General features: G+C 37.0%; 1 protein-coding gene across 49 annotated transcripts in view; it reads right to left on the bottom strand.

The window, feature by feature from the left end:
* Positions 1 to 16328, bottom strand: part of camk2b1 (calcium/calmodulin-dependent protein kinase (CaM kinase) II beta 1) — an 87014-nt gene extending 70686 nt beyond the window's left edge. For 28 of the 49 annotated variants that reach the window (XM_065250639.2, XM_065250648.2, XM_065250655.2 and 25 more), the window contains exons 1-2: positions 16040 to 16328; positions 8642 to 8736 (exon numbers count right to left, since the gene is read on the bottom strand). In XM_065250639.2, coding sequence (XP_065106711.2) covers positions 8642 to 8736; positions 16040 to 16101 — 157 coding nt within the window. In that variant the 5' untranslated portion in view covers positions 16102 to 16328. The remainder of the gene's footprint in view (positions 1 to 8641; positions 8737 to 16039) is intronic. The other 21 variants (XM_065250675.2, XM_065250679.2, XM_065250676.2 and 18 more) reach the window with 2 other exon arrangements.

Below are 16328 nucleotides of genomic sequence, written 5' to 3'. Positions count from 1 at the left end.
ATTGCCTCAATTTTTTGGAGTTAGTAGAACTTATCTGGGTTTACAGTGTATGATTAACATGTACTAATACACACTTACACACCAAAGGAAATGTAAAAACGTGAATCGGACAATAGGTGCTCTTTAATAAATACGATTAAGGTTGCAAATTTGAAAAGTAGGCATGTAAACGCATAAATCGTAGTATTTTCTTAATCGGATGCAAAAATACCTTATACACATGCACTTAAGAATTGTGCTTAAGTTTGCGTGTGATATATTTACCTCTTATGTATGTATCACATGACTCTTGTCACACAAACATGCATTAGCCAGGCAATGGCAAAAAGCATTATTAGGGTATAGGGGTCACATATTCTGCAGCGTTCATGTGTACTTACTTTTCATAACAATACAAAAAGCAATAGAAATAGCAATTTGCCTTTTGAAAAGTGTGTTTTCTTTGCCTATATCTGAAAACAACTTTCTCCAACTATAAAGCGTGAACTTTTCCTGTGCACTGCAGGAAAAACATTGAAGGATTTTGTTGATTAGTTATTGGTATGTGGGTTTTGAATACTGCTTAATGCTTTTGGGCTAGTTTTGAATGTTGATTGGGCTGGTTTTGCTACGCAAATCTGGCAACCCTGTTTGGTTCGGATTATATAGAATGCACATGTAAAAGAACATTTTAATCCGACTGCAATATTTAGGGTACATATAAACTATATTGTCGTAATACTACTACAAGCAGAATAAATTCGGTTGGACTAACAAAATTTTGTGCATGTAAACTAAGCCAATGTGATCGGTTACAAAATCTGTATGAAATAGAAAGCTGCAGTTTTGACTTGATAAATTTGCACATGGTTCTTCTTATTACAATATCACACAGACAAATATTCATTTAAAACTTGATTTTCACCTTCCCTTTCTTTTCTTATATGCTATTTGTTTTTCTTACAAACCCCTTAAAGGGCTACTCTAGGTCACCAAAAAATGCACTTATTTAATCACCCTTAAGTTGTTACAAACCTGTATACATTTCTTTGTTCTGTTGAACACAAAGGAATATATTTTGAGCAATGTTTGTAAACAAACAATTTTTGAGCACCACTGACTTACATAGTATTTTTCTTTCCTACTATGGAAGCCAATTGTTCTCCTGTTTCTTGCTTGCTTACAAATGTCTTCCTTTGAGTTCAGCAAATCAAAGACATTTATACTGGTTTGTAACGACTTAAATAATGACAAAACTTTCATTTTTGGGTGAACTATCCCTTTAAAACTTCTCACTAAGGAGGAACCAACCAGCCCACCTGAACCAAGAACACACTGTGTGCGCCATCGATTAGGATAATGATGATAATGAGTAACTGGACGAGGGGAATAAATGCTCCCTGCTTGACAAAATCTACAGCAACAGCGCTAAATCCCATAAAATCCTGCCAGCATGTGTGTGTGTGTAGACATCTGGATCAGATCAATACAAAGCGTGTGTGTTTTACTTATGATTCATGCTTGTTTTTTAAAGGAGTTCGAGAGTTTAATGTTTCACCAAACTGATACCAGCATAAAACCCCTCAAGCTGTTTCAGACTTGCAAAAGAAAATTGTGCAATTAAAAAAAATCAGCTTCAATAATGATATGAATGAAGAGGTTCAGCTACCGTATATGCTTATTGAGTCTGTAAGCTTATTGTATTACTATAACACTACAATGTCTAATGCCTACTTTCTTTATCAGTCAAAAAAAGCCTAAAATGTTTAAAGCCCTTCCCCGCTGAAACATTTAGTCTGAATCATGTCAGGTTTTCGACTGTTTTGCAAACACATGTTTGTGGTCAGAAAGCCTGTTGCAACTCCACTACACTAATACCATAACGATTTGTCACCATCCATCAAATACTAATAAATCCAGTGCTGGATTGGTGTATCACAGCTGTTGGAGAAGTGCAAAACATTTTTTACAAATGAAATAATGTCACTCAGCTATGTTAAAGTTCCTTGAGTAGTAAAGCTCGCTGGCAAAATGATACTGTAGTTTTAATCGGAAAAAGTCTGGAATATTTCACGCACGGCTTATTGCGGTCTAAACTTTTAGTCGGGTTAATGACAATTCACCCATATACATTGCCTAATTTTAATCTACCTTATTTTTTCTTAACAAAGCACGTAGATGCAGTAAAGCCACCACAAAGATGCAGTATCTTATAAAAAGTAAATCAGTCTGAACCGGGATACAATTTTTCCATATTTTCCATAAGTTCAATATTTATAGTCCCTATTTTCAGCCCTGCCATATTTTAAGATTTATTGGCGTGATGGTTCCCATTACTAACTCCTATCGCAGGAACCGTTTTTGCGATTGGCTATTGGTTGGGTTTGGAACCCCGCCCCCTTGTCAGTCAGTGACGTGAAGCGTGCTGACCTTAAGCTCAGCTGCTGGACATTTTCTGAGTTATACACATACTAATGGAGTTGTAGCAACACTAGATCACGAACATCAATAACCCCTTTCACACATACCATCTTTACTGGTAAATTTTCAGTAAGTTACTGTTAAGTGATCATGCGTGAACAGGACCTTTTAAAAAATACCAGTAAATCGCTTCTGGCTCATTTCTGGTATGAGTCATTGTAACATTAGCAGTACTGGTATGATGCTATGTGTGAATGAAGAATAGGATTACCGGTATGTGCACGTACGAGGTCAGCACGCGGTGACGTACAGTAAGTTGTCTGCGTTGGGCCAAACATAAAGCTCTGATGGAGAAGATGACACAATTTTAATAGTTTTTCCATTTAAACATGAGCTAGATGGACATCTTTTGACCGCACTGGAGACCCTGCCTTCTTGTACATTTACAGAATCAGCACTGCGGGTACTATTGTGTAGCGTAGCGTCCAATGTTTTTAAGAGCAAAAAACATTTTGTGTAATCATCCCCTTATACCTGTCACTCAGAAGTAAAAAATATAGAGATATCCATCTTCTCAACATAGCAGCGCTTTTCATCTAGAAACAATTCATTTAAAGGTAACTTCTGAAGAGTTGACCAGAAGAGCATTTTCTGATGTGTGAATGATGTTTTTACAATAAAAAGCATATGTTTCCATCATAAAAGTAATTCTGGTAATTTTACAGTAATTAACCAGGATTACTGTGTTAAAGTGGCTATATGCCTTAAGTGTAATTTATAGTTGTGCAAAGGTTTTACGCCGTAGGTTACCCATAGGCTGTGCGTAGCCTGATGCGCATCTCACCAAAATGTTCTACGCAAATCACAAGCGCTGTGATTTACACTAGAGCCCCTCCCATCAGGTAAAAAACTCAAACTGATTTAACGATTTAACTCAAACTGCAAAAAATGTTGCCTATTTACCTCCATCACTGCTGGTCATCCACAACAAGCCGCTTTGTTTGTGAGTTTACAGGCAAAGCTGCTTCTTCTTACCATGGGTTCACACCAGCCGCATTTGAGGCGTCAAATTTGCGTCTACCGTGTCTAGTTTGCCGCTTGAACATTTTGAGTTTACTCGCTTCATTCTCGCATGAAAGCTGCGTGTGAAATTCTAGTTATCAAGACATTCACGCAAAAATTCATGGCATGGGTTTCTGCGACTGCACACGCTTTCTGTAATCATGTCACTACTAGAGCAAGCTCCTGATTGGTTATCGCAGCGCGTTTTTCCGCCAACACGTCTTCACATTGACTTAACATTAAAAATCACTTGCGCTTTACGCCTCTACAGCGGCTGTTACACTCCTACTGTGGGTTACATGCATGGATATTGCATACTAGCAGTCTGTATGTGTAATTGCAAATCGATGCCGACGACGACGAAGAAGTATTTATGAAAACTGATGCAGCGAGTCTAGGCTTTAGGACCTATGCACAACTATAATGAGCCCCTTTCAACCTGCTGCCATATTTGCCTCGTTCACACTGCAAACTTTCAGGAGTGACAATCCCCTAAATGTTCGTTACATATCTGTATGGAACAAGACTCAAAAATGTGATGATTGACACAGAGATAACCAAAGCAACGTTTTGTCGTCTCGCGTGCAGATCACTCACAGCTCTGTCCAAAATAATTTAACAGCTTAATGTTTTGCAATAAACTTCCATCTTGGCGTTGTGTATTGTACGCATTTGTGAGGCTGCTCCACAGCGCGCTGTCTTGCAGTGTTGCCAGGTCCTTGTCTTTATTGTACGTACATACCGTTTTGGCACTTAACCGTTTATGGCTTTTGTCTCATGACGCGATCAAATTTTTGGTGTTATTTAAGCGTGAAGGTGACGGCCCCAATATTTTGATCTTTGAGGTAAAGAATTTGGATTTATTTCGGTTTATTATTGTATTTTTCTCGTTTGCTGTTTTTTTATCGTGTTAGATCTGGCAACACTAGTCAGCAAATGCTCGTGCCTCTGTCATTTTCTGCACCGCACATACAGAAGACTTTGTCCCCTTCTAGGCATCTCTAACGTTTAAACAACTACTAGTTGTTCAGTTCAGTTATGTACACACTATGCAGAGTTTTCTGTAAATTCTGTTGTCACTACCTGCATTTTGCTGGAGTTAACACAGAAAATACATCATTTTACAAATTTCCACAGGACAAAGAACCTCAGAAATCATGCATTGTTGAAATGAAAAGGGACATATGACCTAATTTTGAGATAAGAGCAGACAATGTGTACATAAAATCTGTTTTGTTGTTAGCCTGTTGGCGAATCACAAATTTCTAATATTGTAAGCAAAGACGTTTATCCCACACAGCCTTGGTTTGGAATCAACATGGCGGTCGACTGAATACGGCATATTAATTTAACTATGTAGCTCTAATCAAGCTAATGAGTTCACCACATAAGGTTTTCTAAAAGATATTAGTTTCAGTACAAACCTGTTACACATTTTTAGGTCAAGTATTTTCTTTCAAGGTGAAAACCACATCATGCAAGTTATTCAGACTCAAGATGAGAATTAGTTTAACTGAACTGCCATGTTGTAAGAATATAACGTTTTAATGGTTTCGTGCATCATGCATTTTGCCAAACCAAGGATAAGCACCCTTTTGAGGAAATATGATATAAATCTCTACATTTATGCATTTTGCTCTGTGAAGGCTCATTGCTTCAACCAAAGCAATGGTTGGCATTGTTGAGAGACGATTTAAAGATTTTAATGTAAGAACTATAACTTTTTTAACCCTGTATAAAAAGGCCACATTTATAAGTGATGATGATAAATCACTCATAATTGCACAACTATTCCTCACTAATGGGAACCACTGCAAATATAGTGTGAATATCAAAATATATTCCAAATAATTTATAATCTTAACTGTATGTTTTGCTAGGGTCATGACCTCTGTGGGTCAGATGAGAGTCTTGTGCTTCAGGCATGTAACTATGCTCGTTCTCTCCCTCTCTTACTCTCTCTCTCAAACACAGCACAGCTGCCAAGTGCCAAAGGTGCCTTCACTGTCAGACCTTCCTTTATCTGTCTCTCTCTCTTTCACTTCCAGTCGTTCACGATGATTCCTTCTCTCTCGCTCCTTCTCTCCCACTCATTTTCTTTCTCTATATCTAGGTCACGTTCCCTCTCTTATGCCAAACCTCCTTCTAACCCCTTGATAGATCTCTCTCCTCAGACTAACTCTCAGCCAAATGACAGTCATGTCTAATCTAAGACTGTTTTCTGCATGACCCAGCCACAGTGCCTTAATGTGTCAAACACTGTAAGCTATTTTTGTAGTTTTTTTAAATACTTTTTTAAGATGTCAAATAAATCTTTTGTGTCCCCAGAGTACGTATGTGAAGTTCTAGCTCAAAACACCATATAGATATTTTATAATAGCATGTTTTCAATTGCCACTTTGTAGGTGTGAGGTGTGGGGCGTGTCCTTTTAATTGCAAATGCGGATCTGACATCACAAGGGGAGCCAGATATCAAAGACCTATTTTTTCACATGCTTGCAGAGAATGATTTACCAAAACGAAGTAAATTTTTTTTTTTTACATTTTCTAGGTTGATAGAAGCACTGGGGACCCAATTGTAGAATTTAAACATGGAAAAAATCAGATTTTCATGATATGTCCCTTATAGTGATGGACAGATCATAATTTTCATGGCTGGTTCCAATTGCTGCTTTTTTACAATCACGATTTCTTCTTCTGCTTCCTTTATGTCTTTACGCCATTCCAGCATCTACGGCTATATTCATGGCGAGAACCAGTTAATTCATACACAAGTTTTATTCAGACAAGTTGATCCATAGACAGGTTGGGGGAGGGACAATTTTGCATATCTGCCTTACTTGCATGTTTTTGGCCTGTGGGAGGAAACCGGAGTACCCAGAGTAAACCCACGCTGACACATGGAGAACATGCAAACTCCACACAGAAAGTTTTTTACAATCACAATTCCAATTGGCTTTGTTTATTCCCCAATAACGATTCCAATTGGCTTTGTTTTTTCCCAATAACGATTCCAGTTGGCCACAGGGTTTTTTATAATCACGATTCCAATTGCCGTTTTTTTTCAGTCACGATTCCAATTGTCGGAGGTTTTTATCACAATTCCAATTGTCGTTGTTTTTTTACAGTCACGATTTCAATTGTCGTTCCCCCCATCACGATTCCAATTGTCAGGGATTTTTTTATTACGATTCCAATTGACAGTCCAGTTTTTTTACAATCACAATACTGATTGCTTTTTTTTTACAATCAAATGGGCTGATTCTGATACCAATCTCCAATTTTTTAAATGTTTAAATAACAGACAAGAATGAATGAATGGAGTGGTTTTTTTTTTTAGGTTTTTAACATTCTGTGGTGTTTTTTACAGTGATTTTCATGGTTTTAATGGAAAGTACATAAAGATGTTTATTTGCTTGTTAACAGGCTTAACAGCCTGTATTGCAGTTTGTCATGTAGCCGTCCATCAATGTAAACGATGTGCAAAGTAGTTAAACCAAAAAGTGCACGATTAATAAAGTTATTGGCTCGACTCTGAATCATGTTTGATCCGTCTTAATTTAAAAACACCTTGCACTGTCATATCTTAACATATATTTGTGCTATTGTTTTGTCCAAAGATGCACACCAGTATTGTTTTTTGTAAGGAAATATATTATAGGAAAATGTGGCATGAAAATAAGATTACTATGCACAAAAATAAGCTACATTTTCTTATTGATTTCTTTCTATTGAAAACGTTCACAAACTCAAATAAATTTCCTTTGACCTTAAAAATTCATGAAACCAGTGCACGCACACTAAGCAACGTGTCCATGTCCGCAAGCAGAGCCTATTTTAAAATGGTTTTTAGAGCGTGTGGAATCAAATACATGTCAGATGCTTATTCCCCACATTACACATTCTCACCACAATGACCACATAGCCAATGAGGGACATGAGGGTGACATGTTGGCAAAGCAACTGATGGCTTCAAGTTTCAGAAGGGTGGACAGATGGGCGTGAAAAGATTTACACCCCTCAACAGCAGGATGCTGTAAAAAGAAAGATGTTTTCTGCCATTGTAGTGGTGTAGTCTGTCTATTTGCCATGATGTTTGGATATGCCTTTGAGAATTGACAGTTACCATGGCAGTGGTTAGATTTAAATATAGCTAAAAGCATATTTCAGGTTTTTTAAGCACTCTTCAAAACATTCTGATATGGTTTGTTTCCCCTTAATTTGCAATAGTTTCGCAATATTACATTGTATAAAGGCAACTTTAAAGATGAAAAGCAAATATTAAAAAAATTGTATAAATATATAGGACATAAGCTATTATTGGCTGTATTAACCAAAAAAAAAAAAAAAAATCTGACTATTATATTCATAGCGGTATTAAGAAACTATGCATATCAAAAAAAGATATAAAAAAGGCATATAATAGTGATCAAAATAATCGTCTGTAGGGCAATAAAAAAAAATATGCATATTAATATTTTATGTTACACCACATAAATAAAGCTATATGGTTAGAAAAATTGCTTATGATATTTGATGATACATTCCCAACAAGTTCAACTTTATGCCAATGACGAGCGACTTTTTGGAAGCAACAACCAATGAGAGCGAAGCAGTGTTTATGTCATCTTTCGTTATTTACTGAAAGGACGTTTACTCTTTCATTTACTGTATAGCCTTTTATATCTGTCGATGGCTGTGTGCATACAGTAACTGTAAGGTTGTAAGTCAGACCTTAGCCCTAAAATCATTACTTTGTGTTAGAGATTTTACAAATATTTTTTTTATATTTAAGTGCCAAACATACAGCATACTATTAAACAGAACACTCACACAAAAAAATTGCAAAAAAAAAAAAAAAAAAACGCAATTATGATAATGATATTATTATAAAGTAATGATTTTGCTTTATTTACAAATAATTCTGTAATATAAAATATGTTACTTTTAGTCATAGTACCATGGTATTAGTGGAAATACCTTGGAATACCATATGAACAATACACTACAAAAATGGACATCATTCAGCACCTCAGTACAATATCCAAATTCTAAAGCGTTACCATTTTAAACCATCATTGCCCTGTAGTACTTTTCAAGAATGTTTTTGTAAGGGCATCTTAGCAGTAACATTGTTTTGATATTGAAAGTCATCTATTGTACAAAAGTACAGACTCACCTCTCGCGGACAGTTTTTTGGTGTTGATGATTTTGGCGGCGTATTCTTGACCCGTGCTCAACTTCACACATCGTCGCACTATGGAAAATGCTCCCCTAGAAAACAAATAAAACAATTTTGATTTTACGTTTGCGCATAAACATTACCTAACATTAACAAGCTTATTTGTGTTACATTGGATTATGGTTTCTGTTACAAGACAAAACATTAGTCAGACTGCTTTTGATGATGGTTGGTGTTGTTTTTATACCTTCTTAAGGGATTAAAAATAAGCCAAGAATCTGATGACAGCCCACAGGTAAAACTTCCCATTAAGTAGCTTAAAGAAAACCCCTTTTTATTGTGCCAAAACATTTCCTTTAATGTTTTAGAGCGAAGGACATTTGTACTCATTTATTGGACAAACAGCATTTATTGGACAAAAAAATCTACATTCAGACTGCAGTCAAAATCTGATTTTTTGCTCATATGTGACCCATGTCTGTCTCTTTGCATGACAGTGTGAACAGCACAAACCACATGGAATCTGATCGTTCAAATCTGGCTCTAAATGTGGCTCACTTCCAAAACGTGTCTCTAAATCAAATACAGGTCAGATGTTTTGCAATGCGACATCAGTCTGAACAGTCATATCGGAATTCATGCAACTTTTACGTCATTCAAGATTGAGATGCGTCCATTTGTAGAAATATGCACCAACAGCATGTTTGCAAAACAACTTTAAAACAATCAAGACATTAAATATGAAGCTTCTTAATCACAAAAGCCCATAACACGCAAATAAGTGTTTGACTTTTCTGCAGCGTTGTCTAGATGACCGACCCGCGCTCGCACCCACAGAATTGTGATAAAATGCGTTGACTGGACGGTCCGTGCAGCTCCGTATGAAGTCTACCACTAAAACTAATATTTGAGCTGTCTTAAAGGCGGGGTGCATGATTTCAAATGTCAACATTGGCTTTCAGAGATCATGCACCCCGCCTTTAACTAAAAACAACTTTCCCTGACATATCTCAAAATATTTTAGTGCCATTGTTTTGTCTCATGATGCAGTAATCACATTTATAAAAGTTACTTAAATGTCATAATTTCCTGCTTTGTCATGCTAATTTCATGCTTAATCTAAACCTAGTCTGTGAAACTGGGCCATGATGTTTCATGGGGTCTTTAAACACAGCAGATTACTTATTCATGTCAAACATCCCTAGATCATGCTGTCAGACTTTCTGCTGGAGTGGTGTTCAACTGTGGAGGCTGCTGTCACTAAACCAAGAGCTAATTCTGGCTGCCTTTATTAATAATATAGTCGACTGGGTTTGTATTATATGAATAAAATATAATGGAGTAGGTTGGTCTTATTCAAGGGATAGTTCACCCAAAAATAAATATTCTGTCATCATTTACTCACCCTCATGTTGTTCTAAACCTGACCTATATGAGTTTATTTATTCTGTCGAACACAAAATATTTGGATAAATGAGGGCAAGCCCACAGTTGACGGTACCCATTGACTTAGATGGTATTTATTTTTCCTATTAAATTTTTGGGTACCATCCACTGTGCAGTTACCATCATTTATCACAATATCTTCTTCGGTGTTTAACAGAGTGCGAGTAAATGTTGACAAAAATTATATTTTTAGGTAAACTAAGCCCCCGAAACGCAATTACCAAATTGCATAGAAGAGAACACATGCAGGAGTTAAACCAATGCGGCATCTGTGCCTAAAACAATATGTTTGTATTGGATGAACAATGGAAGACAGGAGTGAAGGGTTTGGGAAATCTTTTTGGAGATTATCATTATTTTTGCAATCCATATTTTTCAGTCAAGTGATCCACCAGGGGGGTTGGAGGGCAAGAAAGAAAGCAGCAGTTTATTGGGCTCTCCATAGAGAGGCAGCACAAGCAGGTCAATTTTCCGTCTGTTGGAAGCCACAAATATTTAAATCACCGCTCAACAAAAGAAAAATTAAGATATAAATACAAACTACATTGGCAGTTCAATCTACAAACAGCACTGGATTCTGTATTTTATAGTCTATAAAACCCTCCCAGACCTCCACTTTGGCAATTTCATGGAAATTTCAACGCCTTATACTAACGCCAGGATGATCTTAATATTATTGCATTGTATTATAATAAAATTAAATCATATGAATGAAAAAACATAAAGTTCAGTCTGAACACAAGTTTAATACTCTTAGTAAAACAAATGATCTAATAAAGGTTTGCATTTTTTCACTCTTTTCATATCACTTTAACTGGTGGGGTGCATGATTTTTGGAAAATCTTTGGAAAAGTCGGGCCGGGTACCAATAAACACTTGTAGCCAATCAGCAATAAGGGGCATGTCTACTAACCCAATCGTTATAGTATAGGTCTCAGCGGAACAAAACAGGGGTGTTTCCCAATTTTGGGGTGTATTCAAACTGGGATTAGGCATTTTTAACCATCCAAACAGAAGCCCTGAAATCCATACATCATTATTTTTAACACCTATATCAGTTTGAAAACGCCCCGAAATTGGGAAACGCCTTTTTGATTTGCAGAGACCACCTTCTCAAAAATGCATTTGGGAATCGCCCACTCAATTTGAGCAAATCAGACAAAGAGGTGGAAAAACACCTATTTCAGTTTAATAACACCCCAAAATTGGGAAACGCCTCTTTTTGTTCTGCAGAGACCCCAGTCTCTAATCGTTGCCTAGGTTGCATATGTGTGGGGTTGGTCTATCAAAAGAAAGTCCAGATTCTATTGGGGTAGGGGCGTGTTTGTATTAGGGCTGTCACTTTTGAGAAAAATCTAATTTGAACGGATTTCCAATATCATGCAATGTATCCGAATATATTGGAATATCTAGGTGCCCCCCACGCAAATCAAAAAAAAAAAAAAACACAGTAATGGAGATTCAATCACAAAATTATTAACAGTGACAGTCATAAACAGGGCTGTCTGGATTACTTTTTTTACTTAATGTTTGAAACAACAGGTTATCAATTTATGAATAACAAACTTATATATATATATATATAAAAAAACGATTCAGAACAGTTACAAACAATAACGTGAAAACTTAAACAGCAGCATGAGTAAGGCATATAGGCGTCCCAAACGGAATTCATGCCCGCAGATTTCGGCAGAAAACTCCCATCAATGACAAGCACACATATCCCGCGCTTGAGCGTGTTTGTGAGAAGTAATCTCATTGACAATAAGCACACATACATAGCCTATCCCGTGCGTTTGTGACTCGTCATTGACAAGTACATTAACCCTGCGCGTGCTGTTCGATTGACCGTTTTTAATGATAGAGTGCACAAACCATTTGATATTTGAGATGAAATTAAACTTACTGCTGAGTTAAGCAGATCTCACTTGACACTGTCATCTATGTCAGTGGTTTTCAAACTGGGGGCCGGGGCCCCCAGGGGGGCCGCGAGATGATGCCAGGGGGGCCCCAGTTTTATGAAATACATTAATTTATAGTGAATTTTGTGTAATTAAACTTAAAAAAAATAAGGCTATTAACCAAAAGCACTATTTTTTGTATAATTTAATAATTAAGAGTTTTAGAACAGTTTTTAGTCACAAATTTTCTTTGGGGGGCCGCAAAGGAATGCACCGTACAAAAGGGGGGCCGCAGGCTCAAAAAGTTTGGGAACCACTGATCTATGTGACGCGCGACAGTCAGCACATGATCATTTCAAATCTGTTTACAAGACAATGCTGTTGTTTTTTAATATAAAGTTTACATTGTGTTGTAAAAATTATGAAATGATCTTCTTCATACATGCTAGTTTCATAATGCAAACGTATTAACACAAGCTTTTTATTCTGCTATAATATTTAATTATATAATATTCTTGCACACAGTTGCCGTCTTCGGTCTCACTCTCAGCCTCCTTCCTATTACGAGGTGTTACTGTAAAAAATGCGCTGCACATGGCATTTAAAAAACCAGATGGTTTATTTATAGTTCGAATACGGATATTTCACGTCATGTTCGAATGCATATTCGAATATCGAATAAAAAGTGACAGCCCTAGTTTGTATAGGTGATTTTAAATGTCAACATTGGGTTTCAGAGATCATGCACCCCGACTTTAACATGACAATTCTTTAGCCAACTTTAGCAGTTAGTGTACAGTGTTGGGGAAAGTTACTTTTAAAAGTAATGCATTACAATATTAAGTTACTCCCCAAAAATAATTGCGTTACTTTGTTACTTTTCAAGGAAAGTAATGCTTACGTTACTTTTAATTACTTTTGCGTTACTTTTTCTTGGCTTGATCTATTTCAGGCCTTGCAGGTGTTTTTTATGACCGAAAAGTTCTACATTCAGAAAAATTCATTACAAAAAGGTCGAGCTCCGGTCTGCCGCCTTAGTTTCTGACTCAAACTGTTCCCACACAGACGTGTACCCATAGAGTGCATAATGTGACTACAATTCAGAACATATATTTTTTTATTTTATTAATTAAACAAAAAAGTAGCTTGCATTACTTTTTTAAAAAAGTAACTCAAAAATTAATGTGTACATTTATAAAGTAATGCGTTACTTTACTTGTTACTTCAGAAAAGTAATATTATTATGTAATGCACGTTACTTGTAATGCGTTACCCCCAACAATGGAAGTGTAGTTGCCTCAACTCGCAACTACAACCAAGGTAGGAAAAACACGCAAAGCTGAAGATTTATGGCTAAAAATCCAATAATTAATATAATCCAGTGTTTAAATGAGGTTACCTTTGATGGAGTGGTTACTGTAAACACAAGTTTATATTGACGACTGCCATTGTTTTCACTGGGGAAAGAGGCGCAAACGTTTATGGCCAAAAAGACGACAAATTCCCATTTTATGGGTTTTATTCTCAGATGACATTCTGTCGTAGCATAACGCAGGATTGTCTCCTCGCCAGTTAGTGCATTTTACTGCAAAACTTTTCAGTATTTAGGCTAAACAAAAAAAATCTCTTCTTAACCTGTGGACAACAGCAGCAGACAGCATTTTCTTGCCCTCCAGCAGGGCGTTACCCTAAATACGTGACGTCATATGAAAACCATCAATAGCTGCATCCGAAATCACCTACTACCATGTTATACAGAATGAAAAAAAACCTGGACCTACTACTTTTGGACAGATTTTTAAGTGTGCATTTGATTCGATGGGGACTTTACTATCTTGTGAAGCTACAGGAGCTGAGAACCTACCAAATAAAAAAAATGTATATAGTAAAAACACCAACTCTCTATAAACTGGCTGGTTTTTGGTGTTTTCCTCACGATTTAATTGCACTAGTTTAACAATACATATTAAATTATGTTCACAGTTGATTCGATTAGATCGTAGGTCAAAGAACATACCGGTCACTGCCGATGCAGTGTGTCTGTAATACATTTATACTGCACCCACACATACTATATTTTAATGAAAAAGCGGTATGCACTTCAGCTAATTCAGTACGTTCTGTCACAGTATGAAATTTCAGACGCAGCACATTTGTCCGGTGTCACAAGTGGCACAATAATTACACAATTTGCCTTTATAACTTTAAGTACATACTAGCAGTGTGAGCCTATAATTTCAGTCCAAGGTAAGATTCTTAAACTAGGGCCAATCATAAAGGTCTCTAATCGGTCTTTAACCAGCCACAATCCCCATTAAGATGCTTATCAATTAAGCCTGTTTTTGTCAGACCATTAAAGCCCTTAGCGTCCATTAAAGTGATTTAAAGGAGCTGCACATGTGACACACTGAGACTCCAGCTCCTCTATATCCACCTCTCACTGCATTGCTGGGATGACTGGAGCTACTGGGTAAAAAGCAGAGACCCAAACATACAGGTCACAAACTATTCCCGAGATCACAAGCAACAGTGCATTTTTCTGGAAGGATTTTTTCAGTACATATTACACACCATAATGGCATTTAAAGGTGCTTACAAACAATCTATGCACCATGTGCCTGTTAAAGCAACAGCAATGTTTGGTACTAAACCACAGGACTGAGGGGTGATCAGACCCTAATAAAATCCTCCTGCCCTGTTGACCCTTCAGACGTGCCAAAGCATCACTCCATAGACTGAGTCACGTCATGCATCCTGTCCTCTCCACATCCTCGCCATCCAACCATTCGTTCAAATTTTAGGAAAATGTATTTTCATCCCAGCGCTCCAACTGACTTTGTAAATGTATTTATTTATTTGACTAGTGCTGCACAATTAATCGCATCGCAATCGCAATCGCGATGTCAGCCTGTGCAATTATATGACAGCAAAATGTTGCAATTATATTAAATAAATAAATGTGTGGACTTGTTAACACAAACTTTCTGATAACAGTTTGATGATTTTCCTTGCTGTTTAAAAAAAGAAAGAAAAATGAACAAAAAAGGCAGTGCACGTGCACTTATACGAGAGCGAAGATGGATGCAGAGGAGGTTGACAGTGATCTGGTAGCTAAAAAAAACTCTATGTCTGTTGTATGGCGGTATTTTGGATTTAGGATTACTGACACTGAGCAGTTGCTACATCACGTGGCAATACGAAAACATTTCTAGTTTTACAAATACAAATTTTAGCTAAACTGTGTGTGGATTTTCTTTAAAACCCATCAAGTTGACTCATGATACCATTTAGTATAATCGCAATCGCACATCGCAATTTTAGCATCAATAACCGCAATGGGAAAAATTACCCAAATCGTGCAGCCCTATATTTGACATTCTAATATTTTCTCTTGCTGATCCTAAAGTTATCTTAAGAAAACAAAGGAAAGGAAACAACAAAAAATAAATGACATTGATGACTAACAACAAAAAACAAAAAATAAGCCACTATTTTAACCATTTTTAGTTATTTTGGCTACATCTGTGAAGGTAGTTTGATAAAACCTAGTAACCACAAATTTATCATAATCTCACCAAATGATATTTAAATTGTGGGTATTGGTAAAATACGGTAATACAAATAATAAAATCACTTTTTTTTAACGCAACTATGGTTAATGTTTCTAAGGTAATTTATATGCCTTTACACTAGATGAGAATGTCAACAGTAAACTTGCGCTAAATTTGCACACAAATGCACTCACATTTACAATGCATATAAAAATGCAATAATAAATTGACAGACGCTTCACTGGCCAATATTTGTTGTATATGCGTAAAAGTGTTTTTTCTTTTAGATCATAACAGGGTCTTTTGGTGGTGACCAGCGTCTCTAACTAGGGTGTGCGCGCCTCTATCTCCTCCCTCCGTAACGGCAGTTTATCGGGGCAACACCGCCAATGCAACCAACACCACACCTCACGTTTACTGTCCGTTCGCCCTCCCCCCAAATACCCCTGCAATCTACGTCTGTTTTTCATATAGTACAGTCCCTCCCATGTACTCACTTGCCCAGCTCCTCGTACAGCTGATACTCGTCCGTGAAGCGCGTACATGTAGTCGTGGCCATGTCTTCCCGTCTCGGACTCGGACACGCTTTGAGAATTAAAAAATCGTGCTAGTTTCAGCAAGTTAGCGAAGTGCGGGATATTCGCCTCGATCCTGCGCTCAATAACAACCCGATATACCTTGAAATGACAGGTTGATGGTGTGTAGTGCAGCGGGTACGCTGACGGCAGGCGTCCTCACCCCCGCGCTGTGCTCCAATTGCCTGCCTTCAAAATAAACTGCGAGTAC

This window comes from Paramisgurnus dabryanus, chromosome 5 (genome assembly GCF_030506205.2).
Source record: "Paramisgurnus dabryanus chromosome 5, PD_genome_1.1, whole genome shotgun sequence".
In the NCBI taxonomy this organism is placed as follows: Eukaryota; Metazoa; Chordata; class Actinopteri; order Cypriniformes; family Cobitidae; genus Paramisgurnus; species Paramisgurnus dabryanus.
This window is presented reverse-complemented; position numbering and strand designations above follow the sequence as displayed.